The sequence below is a fragment of the Emys orbicularis genome, chromosome 8 (genome assembly GCF_028017835.1).
Source record: "Emys orbicularis isolate rEmyOrb1 chromosome 8, rEmyOrb1.hap1, whole genome shotgun sequence".
NCBI classification, from domain to species: Eukaryota; Metazoa; Chordata; order Testudines; family Emydidae; genus Emys; species Emys orbicularis.
This window is the reverse complement of record NC_088690.1, coordinates 104091160-104104129: the sequence shown is the minus strand read 5'-3', so window position 1 is coordinate 104104129 and position 12970 is coordinate 104091160. Positions and strand designations below refer to the sequence as shown.

At 40.8% G+C, this 12970-nt stretch overlaps 1 protein-coding gene across 1 annotated transcript in view; it reads right to left on the bottom strand.

The window, feature by feature from the left end:
* The window catches only part of SPOCK1 (SPARC (osteonectin), cwcv and kazal like domains proteoglycan 1), a 507458-nt gene that overhangs the window by 208232 nt on the left and 286256 nt on the right, over window positions 1-12970 (bottom strand). The window contains exon 4 of the mRNA XM_065409410.1: window positions 3117-3231. Within this exon, the coding sequence (XP_065265482.1) occupies window positions 3117-3231 (115 nt within the window). The remainder of the gene's footprint in view (window positions 1-3116; window positions 3232-12970) is intronic.

Genomic DNA, 12970 nt, shown 5'->3' with positions numbered 1-12970 from the left:
TCGGAACTTCGATCCGCAGCCGTCGAACTACCGGGTAAGTGTAGACTAGCCCTGAGTCTATTGGAGTTGCTCCTGATTTATATGGGCATAAATGAAACTGATATCATACATGCAGTATTCTGTATGGTGTTGTAACCGTGTTAGTCCCAGGATATTAGAGAGAAGGTGGGTGAGGTAATATCTTTTATTGGACCAACTTATGTTAGTGAGAGGGACTAGCTTTCAAACTCTCTGTAAGCTCAAAAGCTTGTCTCTTTCACCAACAGAAGTTGGTCCAATAAAAGATATTACCTCACTCACCTTGTCTCTCTAATATAATATTCTGGTCAGGCACAGCCAAAGGAACACAAAGTCTCAAAATACAGAGAGCGAGGGCCAAATTCTCTATTGTCCATTGGGTCAACAGATTTAAGTCCTCAAAGAATTTGGCTAGATACTTTCTTCACTGATATTTCTACCCTCTGAGGAAATTAGCTAGCTGGAGATTTTGAGAGCAAGAGCTATTCTGTGACACACACACCCCTACCGTGCATCAATAGGAATGTTCACAGTACTACAAAACTTGCTGGAAAAGTTTGAAGACTTTTTCAAAGCAAGGTGGAAAAAGAATTAAAAACTGTCACCATAGCTACAGTGGTACTCAAAGTTGACCTGAAATGGCTGCAGGCAGTACAGGAATGCTAGAGAGAGCACATAAACTTGGGACTGATTTCTGGACAAAAGGGACACGCAGCTTCCACTTCGTACCGTTCCTTCTGGGCCACTTTAACCAAGTTGTCTGATTGCTTCTGAGACAACAAATATTGGAAATAGCCCAGAAACTATTTTGCTCAACATGTATTTTATTTATACCCGTGATATACAAGTGCTTCAATTTCTTCTGAGGTGTGACATGCAGTTGCATAATACGTAAAATTTCCTGGTAGCATAAGCACTACATACAACCATGCACTTAATCTTACAAGCTTCATTTTATGCTCCAAATTGCAGGTTTAAAATACTACTTTGTCCACTTTAGCTTTGTATGATAAGGCAAAATATATTTCAAGAAAACCATTTTATTTGTCTGAGTCATGTAATGCTACCAGAATTCACTTATGTATTGGACAAAATGCTCTTCAAAGAAGGATTTTTCCCTAACTGTACGAAAGAAATCGGAGAACAGATTGCAAAAGTTAAGGCCTTGATCCAGCAAACACATATGTGAGTAACGTTACTTATGTGAGTAGTCACATAAGTCTTTTCCATTCTTGACAACATTCTTGAGAGGTCTTTATAATTATTTGATATTTATTAAATATTGGATGTGACATAATTGTACGAAACTGAATGCCTCTAGCCGATTTTTACTGTGACGCCTAGGCACCCCCTGAAAAGTGTATTCCCCTGGAAACTCTATTTGACAATACAGCCTTGACACTTTCCACCAATACTAAAAGTTTAGCCTATTGCTCCAGGTTTATCTCTGCACAGCCATCAGCATCTCATAGCTCTGTCATGCCAGCTTGATCCCATCCTTTTGTAGGAAGCATCTTGCAATCCTTGTGAATGAAGCTTGATTATGACAAATATGTTTTACCGAGCAAGCGAATGTATCTTGGCTCAGAAGCATCAGCATTGGACAGCCAACAATCACAGAAATACTCCAAGATCACAGGATATTTCATCCTACCTTAAAGCTTTCCCACCTGCATCCAGTAAAGTCACACTGATTTTTAAAGTCCCTTTACTGATGTTCAAGATTTTCTTACTCCGTTTTATTTTTCTGATTATCTTTCAATGTCTATTACAACTTGTCCTTTGGGGTGGAATTTTCAGGGGAGCCAGTCACCTAATCCCCCCTGGATTTCAAAGGGATCTGGAGGCTTAAGTCCCTTTGGACTTGTCTCCTCTGCAGTGTTAGTTCAAGATATAACTTGAGTACAGCCCTTAACCTGACTCCAGTCCACGCACAGAAGTCTCTAGCTCGAGTTAACTGGTGCTTTAAATTGGAGCTCCCCAGCGATCAGCAGGTCTGGGTTAAAAGTGGAGTTCTGTAATACAGTGGAGACACTGCCACTTGGTGCTGCAAATCCAAACACTGCAGCTAGAGCTTTGTTTGAGAGTGTAACGCAGGGGTAGACAACCTATGGCATGCGTGCCAAAGGCGGCACGTGAGCTGATTTTCAGTGGCACTCACACTGCCTGAGTCCTGGCCACCGGTCCAGGGGGCTCTGCATTTTAATTTAATTTTAAATGAAGCTTCTTAAACATTTTAAAAACCGTATTTGCTTTACGTACAACATTAGTTTAGTTATATATTATAGACTTATAGAAAGAGACCTTCTAAAAACGTTAAAATGTATGACTGGCCCGCGAAACCTTAAATTAGAGTGAATAAATGAAGACTCGGCACACCACTTCTGAAAGGTTGCCGACCCCTGGTGTAATGGCTCTCACTCCAGTTAGGCTAACTCAGGAGAAGTTACCTCAAGTGTAGATAACTCCAGCTGACACTGCAGCGAAGAAAGCCTTAGTTTCATCTGGAAATCCCAAAGTTCTTAAAGTACCTGCTATTTAACTTGCTCTTAATTTAATCATTCAGGGACCTGGAGCTTTCTGTAATTTTGTGACTTATCTGTGGATTACTCTTCCTAGAACCATCAAAACCTCCAACCTTAACTTACTAATAAGCACAGATTTTGCTTATTAAAACAAAACCAGAAATTCCCTATGTTTGCTACTGCTGTTAATTGTTTATACTTAATTCATTTCTATTGTAGAAGTGTATAGCATCTGGAACATTTTCATATTTTATGAATTCAGACTTTTATGCACCATGTTTGTTGTCTGAACAAACTTCTTCCAGAGCTAGGCAGTAGGTATGCTGCAGTGTACAATTCACCCTACGGTACCGTGTTCCAAAACATCTGATCTTTCTGGAACAGTTCCAACCCTGCTCTAGCCTCTGATACTATAAATGTAAATGTTATACTCAGCAACAAAAGCAAATGTAATTTAATTGTTCAAAGAATGTCTCAAGAATCTATTTTAATGTTCTCTTTTGAGTTTTCTAATTTTGGTGTCCATGGAACTTTACATGGGCATAATAGAATGTAATGACAGTGCATCCTTACCTGTGTACCAGCTGCTTACGGCTTACACAAATAGCAGTCTCATAGTCGTGAGTGACGCACACTTTATGTGGGCTGCACTTTACCTTCAAACATGGGTCTTTGGATGGATCAAGAGCTATTAAAAACAAATGTAAAAATAACAAAGTTAGGAGTTTAAGTGAAATTCTCTCATCGTTCCCAATTCAAATAAAGAACATGCAACTAGTGGGAATAAATATAGAATCATAGCACTGGTAGGGACCTCGAGAGGTCATCTAGTCCAGTCCCCTGCACTCGTGGCAGGACTAAGTATCATCTAGACCATCCTTGACAAGTGTTTGTCTAACCTGCTCTTAAAAATCTCCAATGATGGAGACTCAACAACCTCCCTAGGCAATTTATTCCAGTGCTTAGCCACCCTAATAGTTAGGAAGTTTTTCCTAATGTCCAACTTAAACTTCCCTTGCTGCAATTTAAGCCCATTGTTTCTTGTCCTATCGTAAGAGGTTAAGAAAAACATTTTTTCTTCCTCCTCCTTGTAACAACCTTTTACATACTTGAAAACTTATGTCCCTTCTCAGTCTTCTCTTTTCCAGACTAAACAAACCCATTTTTTTCAATCTTGCCTCATAGGTCATGTTTTCTAGACCTTTAATCATTTTTGTTGCTCTTCTCTGGACTCCCTCCAATTTGTCCACCTCCTTCCTGAAATGTGGCGCCCAGAACTGGACTCAACTAGAATGTTAATGAGTGGGTTCTGTGACGCCCTAAGGATTCATCTCCAGCACATCATGGAAGAGGTCAGGATCTTGATTTTAGGTCTCCCAAACATAATGGCAAGGTTGCATCTCCAACTAATTTAAATTATTTTTATATCTGTTTTTATTTGGACTTTAATTTTATTACTTCTTCCTCCCAAAGATTTCCCCTAATTCCTGCCTAGCATCCCTTTCCTTCCCACATGTATTGCTTATTTGAAAAATTTTTGTTTTCATTTTGGAACTCCATGTAAGGCGTTTATGTCAAATTACCCTGGCTGCTTTTCCCATCGTTGGTTGATGCCCAGGGAAGTTTTAAAAAAAGACATTACTTTTTACAAAAAGATGGAGTAATTTTTAAGTTCCAATTCAATTACCACTGACGTTCTCCACATGGCAGCAAATGTATTTCTAATAACTAGAGGGTTCTTTTGCTCTCCTGCCGTGCCGAAGTATTGCAGCTGTTCTGCGTTGGTTTAAGCAGTCAGAGCACCAAGAGCTCACCACATTAACACCCATTACAGATTTGTGACGGGCAATTGAGCACAACCAGTGCATATGTATTTAGAGGAATACAAGGCGCTGGAAGTCTTAAAAACAAAAAACAAATGTAAACAGCTTTTGCTCCTAAATCGATTAAACTGTATTAAACTGATAGAAAAGGTCATACGTTTCCCATACCATTAACATCTAATGAGTTTCCATTAGGCATATATATATATATACACACACACACACACGGTTCTATTGTATTGTCTATGTCTACCTTGTATGCTTCTGCAAGCAAGGATCATGAACTAAATTGAACCCAAGTGATGGTAGGGATAAACTTGGCTTTATGGATAAAATCCTGCTGATTTTACTCATGGAAATCAAGAGTAGTTTGGCATGAGTAAGAGGAACAGGATTTGGGTCATTATGAAGTATATGGCACTGAACACAGAGTGAGTGCTCAACAAATAACAATGGTACTGAAGAATTTGATCTGTATTACTCATCTTTGCAAGATACAATTACCTCTCTGCACGTGAATTCTGAAATCTAGGATAAAAATTGGTGCAGCTGTAAAGTGACTAAATCCTAAAACAGTGTCACGTTATAACCTATTTTAATAAAAAGTAAACAAAATGTTTAAATACTCTTCACACACAAAAAATAGAGGATCCCAGTATGGGAATCAAGTATCAGAGGGGTAGCCATGTTAGTCTGTATCCACAAAAACAATGAGGGGTCTGGTGGCACCTTAAAGACTAACAGATTTATTTGGGCTTAAGCTTTCGTGGGTAAAAAAAATCCCACTTCTTCAGATGCATGGAGTGAAAATTACAGATACAGGCATAAATATACTTATACCAAATAAATCTGTTAGTCTTTAAGGTGCCACAGGACTCCTCGTTGTCAGGATGGCAATGGTGCAGCAGAACTTTCATATGTATAGAAAGCATGTATTGTTTGAATGCTCTTGTGTTTAAAGACTTCAATGGGGCCAGAATTTCACTCCTGGATTCTATTTCAGTTACAGACTCATAACTTCTCTGTGTCTCAATATTTTCTCTCTCAAATGGGAATAATAATAATAAAAGGGGCAATCTATATTGGGTACAAGAGATCAAAAATGTAATTCCAAAGAGTTCAGAATGTTAAAACGTTAAAGAAATGTGGAAGGTTATACTAATGCTATGCAATACAATCCCTAAAGACAGGGCACAAAATAAGAAATAATTTCTAAAATATACCAATCAAAGATCATGGTTTGTGAATCAGGTTTCTACATCACTAGGAGCAGATGCTCATCATCTGCAGAAGAAAAGGCCTTTGGGAATAGGGTGACCAGATGTCCTGATTTTATAGGGACAGTCCCGATTTTGGGGTCTTTTTCTTATATATACTCCTATTACCGCCCCCCCCCACTCCCTGTCCTGATTTTTCACACTTGCTGTCTGGTCACCCTATTTGGGAATAAGATGAAATATAAAACCCATATTTGACATCACAGTTCTTTGTGTTCTACAGAAATAAGTGTGAAGTCTTTGAAATTAAGAACCAAAATTATAAATACATAAATGAAAGGAGGGAAGGGCAGGTAAAAAGTAATTTTTTAAAATAAAAATCTGAGGTCAGTTTTATTACAAAAATAAAATTCCTTAAGCATTCAAGGGAAACTTCAATATTCTGAAACAAATGTTTTTCCTGTGAAAAATTTTGAATGTTTGACTTTTCATTCCAATTCATGATGATTCTCCACCTCATTCCCTCACCCCCCTTCAAAACTTTTGCTGGAAGGAAATTCCATTTTCTGGCCAGTTCTACTGTGGATCTAAACCCTGCAGTCTCTCGCTATCTGACAGAGCAAGAAAGGAGAGCTCTCTGGGACAGCCCAGGGAGTGATGAGGGCATGGCTAGCGAGTCCAGTACCTGTATAGATTCAACAGCCACAAAACTTCTGTGGGAGAGTCAAGCAGCATTGGGCCTTAGCTCGCTGGCTCTAAAGGTTAGCTGCATAAAAGTGCCAAGGTGCAGTGCTTCCATCCATGTGTGATGTTTTCATCCCCGACACAATGCCAATTTATTCAAGCTGTGAGCATGGAACCAGAATTCCAGCCATCGTCATTGAAAAGCAAAGTGCGTACACAGGTGTCATTTCATTTTCATCTGACCTTTTATTATTTATTCATAGTAATTTATGCACCTTATTAAATCTATAAATCCTCTGTGGTTCCCTCTTAGAGATATCAAACTAATTGGGAAATAAACAGTAGTGATTGCATCAAGCCATTAACAACCTCCCAACAGTATGTTAGCATCTCTTTTTTACAGGGCACCAATATGAAAATAATGATGGCAGTTACATTCTGAGTGTCCTCCCCCACTAGTCAGAGAAGAGAAGAACACCACAAATTATTCTCTCTCCTCCCCCAATACGTGTCACCAAGAGCTTCAGGTTAACAATATAAATCATCCTTGGACAAAGAGCTAACAATAGTGCTTGAGACACTTTTCCTTTCCATTTCATGTTTTTACATATTACTACTATAAAGGAAGACATATGACTGATAGGAAATAGTGGGGTTCAGACAGTAGCAATACATGCAGAGGGTTGCAATATTAGACTATACTGTAGATTAGGGTCATGTTAATCAGAGCAAATTTATTTTTCACATAGACTCTGCAGCAAAATCTCTTGCAGCAATGGCTGTGCAGTTCTGCAAAACATGTACAACTAGTTCACAAGTGCAAATTTATGACCTTGATGTTGTTTTCATGACCATTCTTTTGGGAAGAGTTCAAATTCCAAACCCACACATATTTAGTAAAGCTTATATAAAAAAGCCAGGCAATCAAAAAGAAAATGACATGTAAACACATTTGGTTTCAAAAACTGCCATACAATAAGTGCTCTGATCACTCCAAAACAAAAAGACTTTTGAAAAATGAAATGTCAAGAGCAGTTGCCTCACACAATCCTCTTGGAACTGTTCTCAGCATAAGAGAAAACAAGACCATCTGGTGAGAAAAGCTATGATGAACTGGAAAATGGGACCTGCAGTGTATAATGCAAAGATTCTAGTTCATTTTGTTTCACAATAGAGCATGGTAATAAAACATTTATTTTAAAGGAGACACTCAAATGTAGTTCTGTATTTTATATATTATTTGTCTCCAGCAAAGATCTTGGTTCTGTATAAACACAGAGGAAGGCACTGTACAAGCAAGCAGATGGGGTGGGGTCAGAATGGAAGCCTGTGAAAAGCTGAGTTAAGGCAAAGCAGAAGACTACCACTGATTATGCTGGACTATTCCCTGCTAGGCATGAAATCATTATAACGCCTAAGGCTGAACTTCAGACTGAGGAGGCAAGGTCTCAAGTCATTCCCTACACTCTCAATCACAGCAGCCCAGCAACTGGTCAAAGAGCAGGGTGAAATAGGCAGCTCACTACTGACTCCAATAGGCAATGGATGTGCTAGATTTTTCCATGTGGGGGAGGTCAACATGAAACAGGCAGCTTCCAGAATCAGTTCCCCACAATCATACAATGAATTATGGGCCCTGACCCAGCACCCACTGAGAAAACAAGACACCTATCCTATTCGGCCGTCACTTGACTGGGAAAAAGTTGTTTTTAACATTTATTAAGATCCTAGTGTAGGCAGAGAAGTTCTAGTTTTAACACTTGTTAGCTGGTTGACGTAAACCCCAAGCTACCCTTTAGGCTTTACCTTGACCAGCTACCTTGTTAAAACTAGAACCGCCTTATCTGTGCTAGGATTTTAAGGTGTGTTAGCCAACCTGTTTTTAAAAGAGCCCATTCTTCCTAGCGTAGACATGGCCTTTGTGTTTGCTGTTGAGGACATTCAGTTTAAAACTCTGCTCTCTTCTCCCTCCGAATAGCCTGGCTCCCAGTGCAGATGAAATAAAATATAACCAAAGTGAGTTCTGAGCATATACACCTCTACCCCGATATAACGCGACCCGATAGAACACAAATTCGGATATAACGCGGTAAAGCAGTGTTCTGGGGGGGCGGGGCTGCGCACTCCGGCGGATCAAAGCAAGTTCAATACAACGCGGTTTCACCTATAATGTGGTAAAACTTTCTGGCTCCCGAGGACAGCGTTATATCGGGGTAGAGGTGTACTAGCATTAAAGCAAAGAAAATTAGGAATCTGATTACCCTATCATTTGTGTGTGCAAAGTCACAGAGTGAGTCAATGGCAGAGGCAGGAAAAGAATGCAGGAGTCCTAAATACTAATCTCTTACTGTGCTCTAACTACCATAAAACACTGCAGTCTGTTGATACCCGTTAGACAGGAAGCTCCTTCTTCCTATTCTACTTAATCTTATGGTTCATTAAGTCATAGCATTGATTTGATAAGAAATATTTTTTGGTTAGCACGGTTGGTTGTAACCTTTGAGGCCATAGCCGTGATACTGTTAATAAACTTATGTTTACAAAATACTTAGTTTGAAAGAGCAGATTAGGAAAACCCCAAAATATCAACGGCAAGTAATTACCATTTTTTTTATTCTGCTTAAGTCGGCATAAGTCATTCTGCTTCATTAGAGAGAAAATTGCCATTACCCTCCCCCCAAGTCTTGAGGAGAGTATGTCTTCAACTAGTATACTCAGATATTTAACTCTCACTCTCTCTCGCCACGTAATTACTCATAGCAATTTGCATACAGAAATCATTTCAGCTAAAAATTAATTACCATAGGACCAAATGCTTCAAACATGTATGTGAATTATTTTCACAATGCAACAAAACAGCAACTAATCAAGTTGTCAGCATTTATTGAATCCCTGTACCGTTGTTGTGTTTTAGACAAACCGTAATGTCTGAGCAGTGAAAGAGATCGGTATTGTGGAAAGAAACCTCTATTTTCATTTATATGTGCACTTTCAAAAATGATTTCTCATAACCAACATTTGACATTGCTGAGGGCTATCCAGGCTAAAGATATTGTAAAGGACAATGTGTTGGTTTGCTTGCCAAGTAACATGATAAAGAACATGAATAATAAGTACTCCAGGGGGCATTCTATGCCAAAAAAACTAAAAATTAGGTGCCAAAAGATTAAAAATTCTGCACACAATATTTTAAATTTCTGCAAAATTCTGCAAATTTTATTTGTCAAAATATCACTATATAATCACGTCAGTTTCAATTATTTTGGTAATTTATTTCAAAATACCTGTCAGCAAGTACGTCTGCAACAACATACACACACCCAAATTCCCCCAGGAGTAGAGAGTTAAAGAAACCCCTATGACAACCCCAGTTCCTGTTTCTCTGGCCTCTTCCCCCCCAGAGCCCAGTCGCAGTGCCCCTCCTTGCCCAGATACCTGCACACCCTCTCCCCCAGAGCTCAGGGATCCAGAGGGAGAAACAGCCTGATGCTCTGTCCCAGGCTTGCATGGAGTTTCCTACGTGCTGACCTCTCCTTCCCCCAGGGCTTCCTGGGAACTGGAGCTGCCAGGAACCCTCTAGCTCTCTCTCCCTCCCCCCCGGCAGTATCTTCTATGTGCAAGCTGGGCTCTGCTGGGTCCAGCAGCCCCTAGTGGCAGCTAGCGGCACTGCAGCCCATTTCTGTGGGGGAAAGGAAATTCTGCACGCACGTTCATTTCTGCAAAATTCTGCGTTGTGCAGTGGTGCAGAATTCCCCCAGGAGGGAATAAGAGTCTGCTTGACAAACCTATAGAAATGAAGTGCAGTTATAATAGGTGAAGAGAGGATAGAAAAGACGGGACTTAATGTCAGTGAAAAGCCTGCTTAGGATAAATGTATGTTGCTGAATTTAATATAATTAATGTGCTAGTGTATAAGTATTTTATTCACTTAAATTGCCATGCAGATTAAAAAAGTTGCATGCAGTTAGTTTATTTGCAAGGTGAAGAGAATCTCCTGGGAAATGCAAAGCATCCTCAACTCCCACTGAACTCATCTGAACAGTTGTACCCCCCCCCCAGGATCAGGCCCTTTGTGATGCACCATCATCATTCCCTGAATCCATTCAGCTAGCAACAATGTATGGACCTAATCCTGCAAGGTGCTGAGCACTCTCACATGCTTGAGGATGCTCTGCATGCCACAGAACATTTAGGCAAACTCGGGTGAAACAAAATAAAACAAATCCCTTTTACCCCACCCAAGAAAATGTCTCAGGAAACTACAGATACCGCAAACACTACTATCAGAAAGCTACTGAGACACTTATTATAATATCCATGCTGTGGTCCAATATATCATGAGAGAGGGATTACTGGTAGCTTGATTGCTAGATAGCTGTGCCTTTTGACAAGGGAAGGTTACAATTTCTCTCTCAACACCTGTTAGTAATATTTTCTTACAAAGGGACAGGATACTAGCCCTAGATATACTTGAGTACATAACGGTGTTGCTAACCTCAAGAAATCAAAAATCATGAGTCAGACCTGCAAAAAATCACAAGATTGGCCCCACAAATCATTAGATTTTAAGAACATCAAACTATGTTTTTTAATCCATCTTTTCATTTTTAACTCCCCTCTACGCTTCTGACTGTGTGTGTGTGTGATAATTTCAGGTTGAAAAGTCAATCTTTAATGTACATAAAAAATGCACGCCTCCCCATGGCTGCTCCGATGGAGACTCCACTTACCTCCTCCTCATCCCTAAGACAGGGGAACTGCTAACCATTTCCTATTACTGTCGTGATTCCCCTTCTCCCCCGCCTTGCTGCCCCCAGGGGCTCCTCCCTTTCTCCAGACCTGGCAGTACCACCTTCCCCTGACTCCTCCTTCCCCTTCTCACTACCTCCCAGGGATTCTCCTCTGCCTGAATCCCAAGTAGAGCAGAAGTCCCAAGGCAGCATGAAGAGGGGGGTTTTGCTGCTAGGTCCAGGGCCCCAGACACAACAGCAGCTGTTCCCCAACTCCCCTGCCTCCCACTGCCCCACAACCTCTCTCTCCTATAGGGCTATACATGAAGGCAGAGCCATTGGCAGGGCAGATCTGTGTCCTCAGCGCTGAGGCTCTCATACACAGTTCTGCCTGCATGCCCAGCGCTAAAAACTGTGGGAACGGAGGAGTTTCTCGCATCATCACAACAGTTCCTCCAACAGATGCCAAAATCCCATGACTTAATCCCATAATCAGTTAGTGGGAGTTGGCAACACAGCAAAACTGTCTTCCCCTACCTGTTCAGAGGGGGCTCCCTTTCCCCACCCCCAGGCTGGAGGAGCTGCCATCCAATCCCCTGTGTCGCCCACCCCATCTCTGTCTTCTGCACCCGTCAGCCTCTTTCCTGCCCTCTACAACCTGCTGTCAAAATACCAGGGATTACTCCGGATTGATTCAGCTTCAAGCATCCAGGTATGTAAACACTGCAGGCTCAAAGGCTGCAGAGACCTACAGAGAACTATTAAAATTACCTGTGGCTGATAAAAAATAAAAAGTGTGAAAACACATGAAAACACTTATCCAGGATCACAGGACACCTGTGGGCGTTATCTAGATCAAAGAGAACCTCCGGGATCTGAAGAGTTGGGGAGGGCATCTATGAATGATGGCAAGAGGAAGTCATCAGGATGAGCGGGCAAAAGATGAACACTTATTTTTGGTCATGCTCAGTCTTGTGTACTCCCTCCAAAGGCATTCAGTTTCCCACTCCTTCTGCAGTCACTCTGCCACTGCTCCCAGGTACCCTGCCCTGCCTGCTTTTCAGATCTAAGGGCTTTTAAACACAAGGGCTTTTAAAGGGCTTCTGTTGGAAAGCTACTGCTGATGCCATCCATTCTCTGCTGCTTCCAGGCCCAGCTGTATCAGGTCTGGGCCCAAATATGCTGCCTCACTCTTTGACTGAATTTTACACACACACCCCATGCAGTGTATTATGATTAGCAAATTCATTTGAGGAAGACAGAGAGGCAGCACACTGGGTGCAAGCAGGGATAGAGCTGGTCCCGAGAGCCGCAGAGATTGGGTGAAGACAGCAGAACCAAATGGCCAGCTGATGACCTCTTGTCAAAATGGGCCAAAATCCAGTGGTAGTGACAGGATTCATGTGCTTATATCAGCATCTCAGCTTTTACTGTAAGAGAAGTAAGATCCTAGCCCTCATGGTGGCAGAGAAAAGTCTGAAAACGAATTTTAACGGCTCAAAATAACAAAGCACATAAAAGACTTCAAAATTATTATTTTTAAATCTGATGATAATTAAACCAATCTCGTGAGTTTGGAATGCTTGGGGTTGGCAGTACTGTGGTGACTCTACATTGACAAATATCATTCTTCATGTAAACTCTCTTGGCCAAATTCAGCTCTCAGATTCACTGGGGTAAATTTAGAGCAATTCAATGGACGTGAATGGAGTTTCACTACCTGTAAACGGAGATAAGCATTGGTCCAATGCCTACAGAACATGAAGCAGAAGAACTTTAACATTTACATGTAGTTAAGGACATTCCCCATTTCAGATGAATATAGATACACATTATCAATGGCTGAGGGCAGAGAAGTTACAGAAATGTTTCATAATCCCTGGCAGTTGTGAAATATGCTTTACCTAGAGTGATAGTATGATCACAGGGAAAAACTAAGAATTAAATTCAGATTGCTGGTTTCTCAGATACCA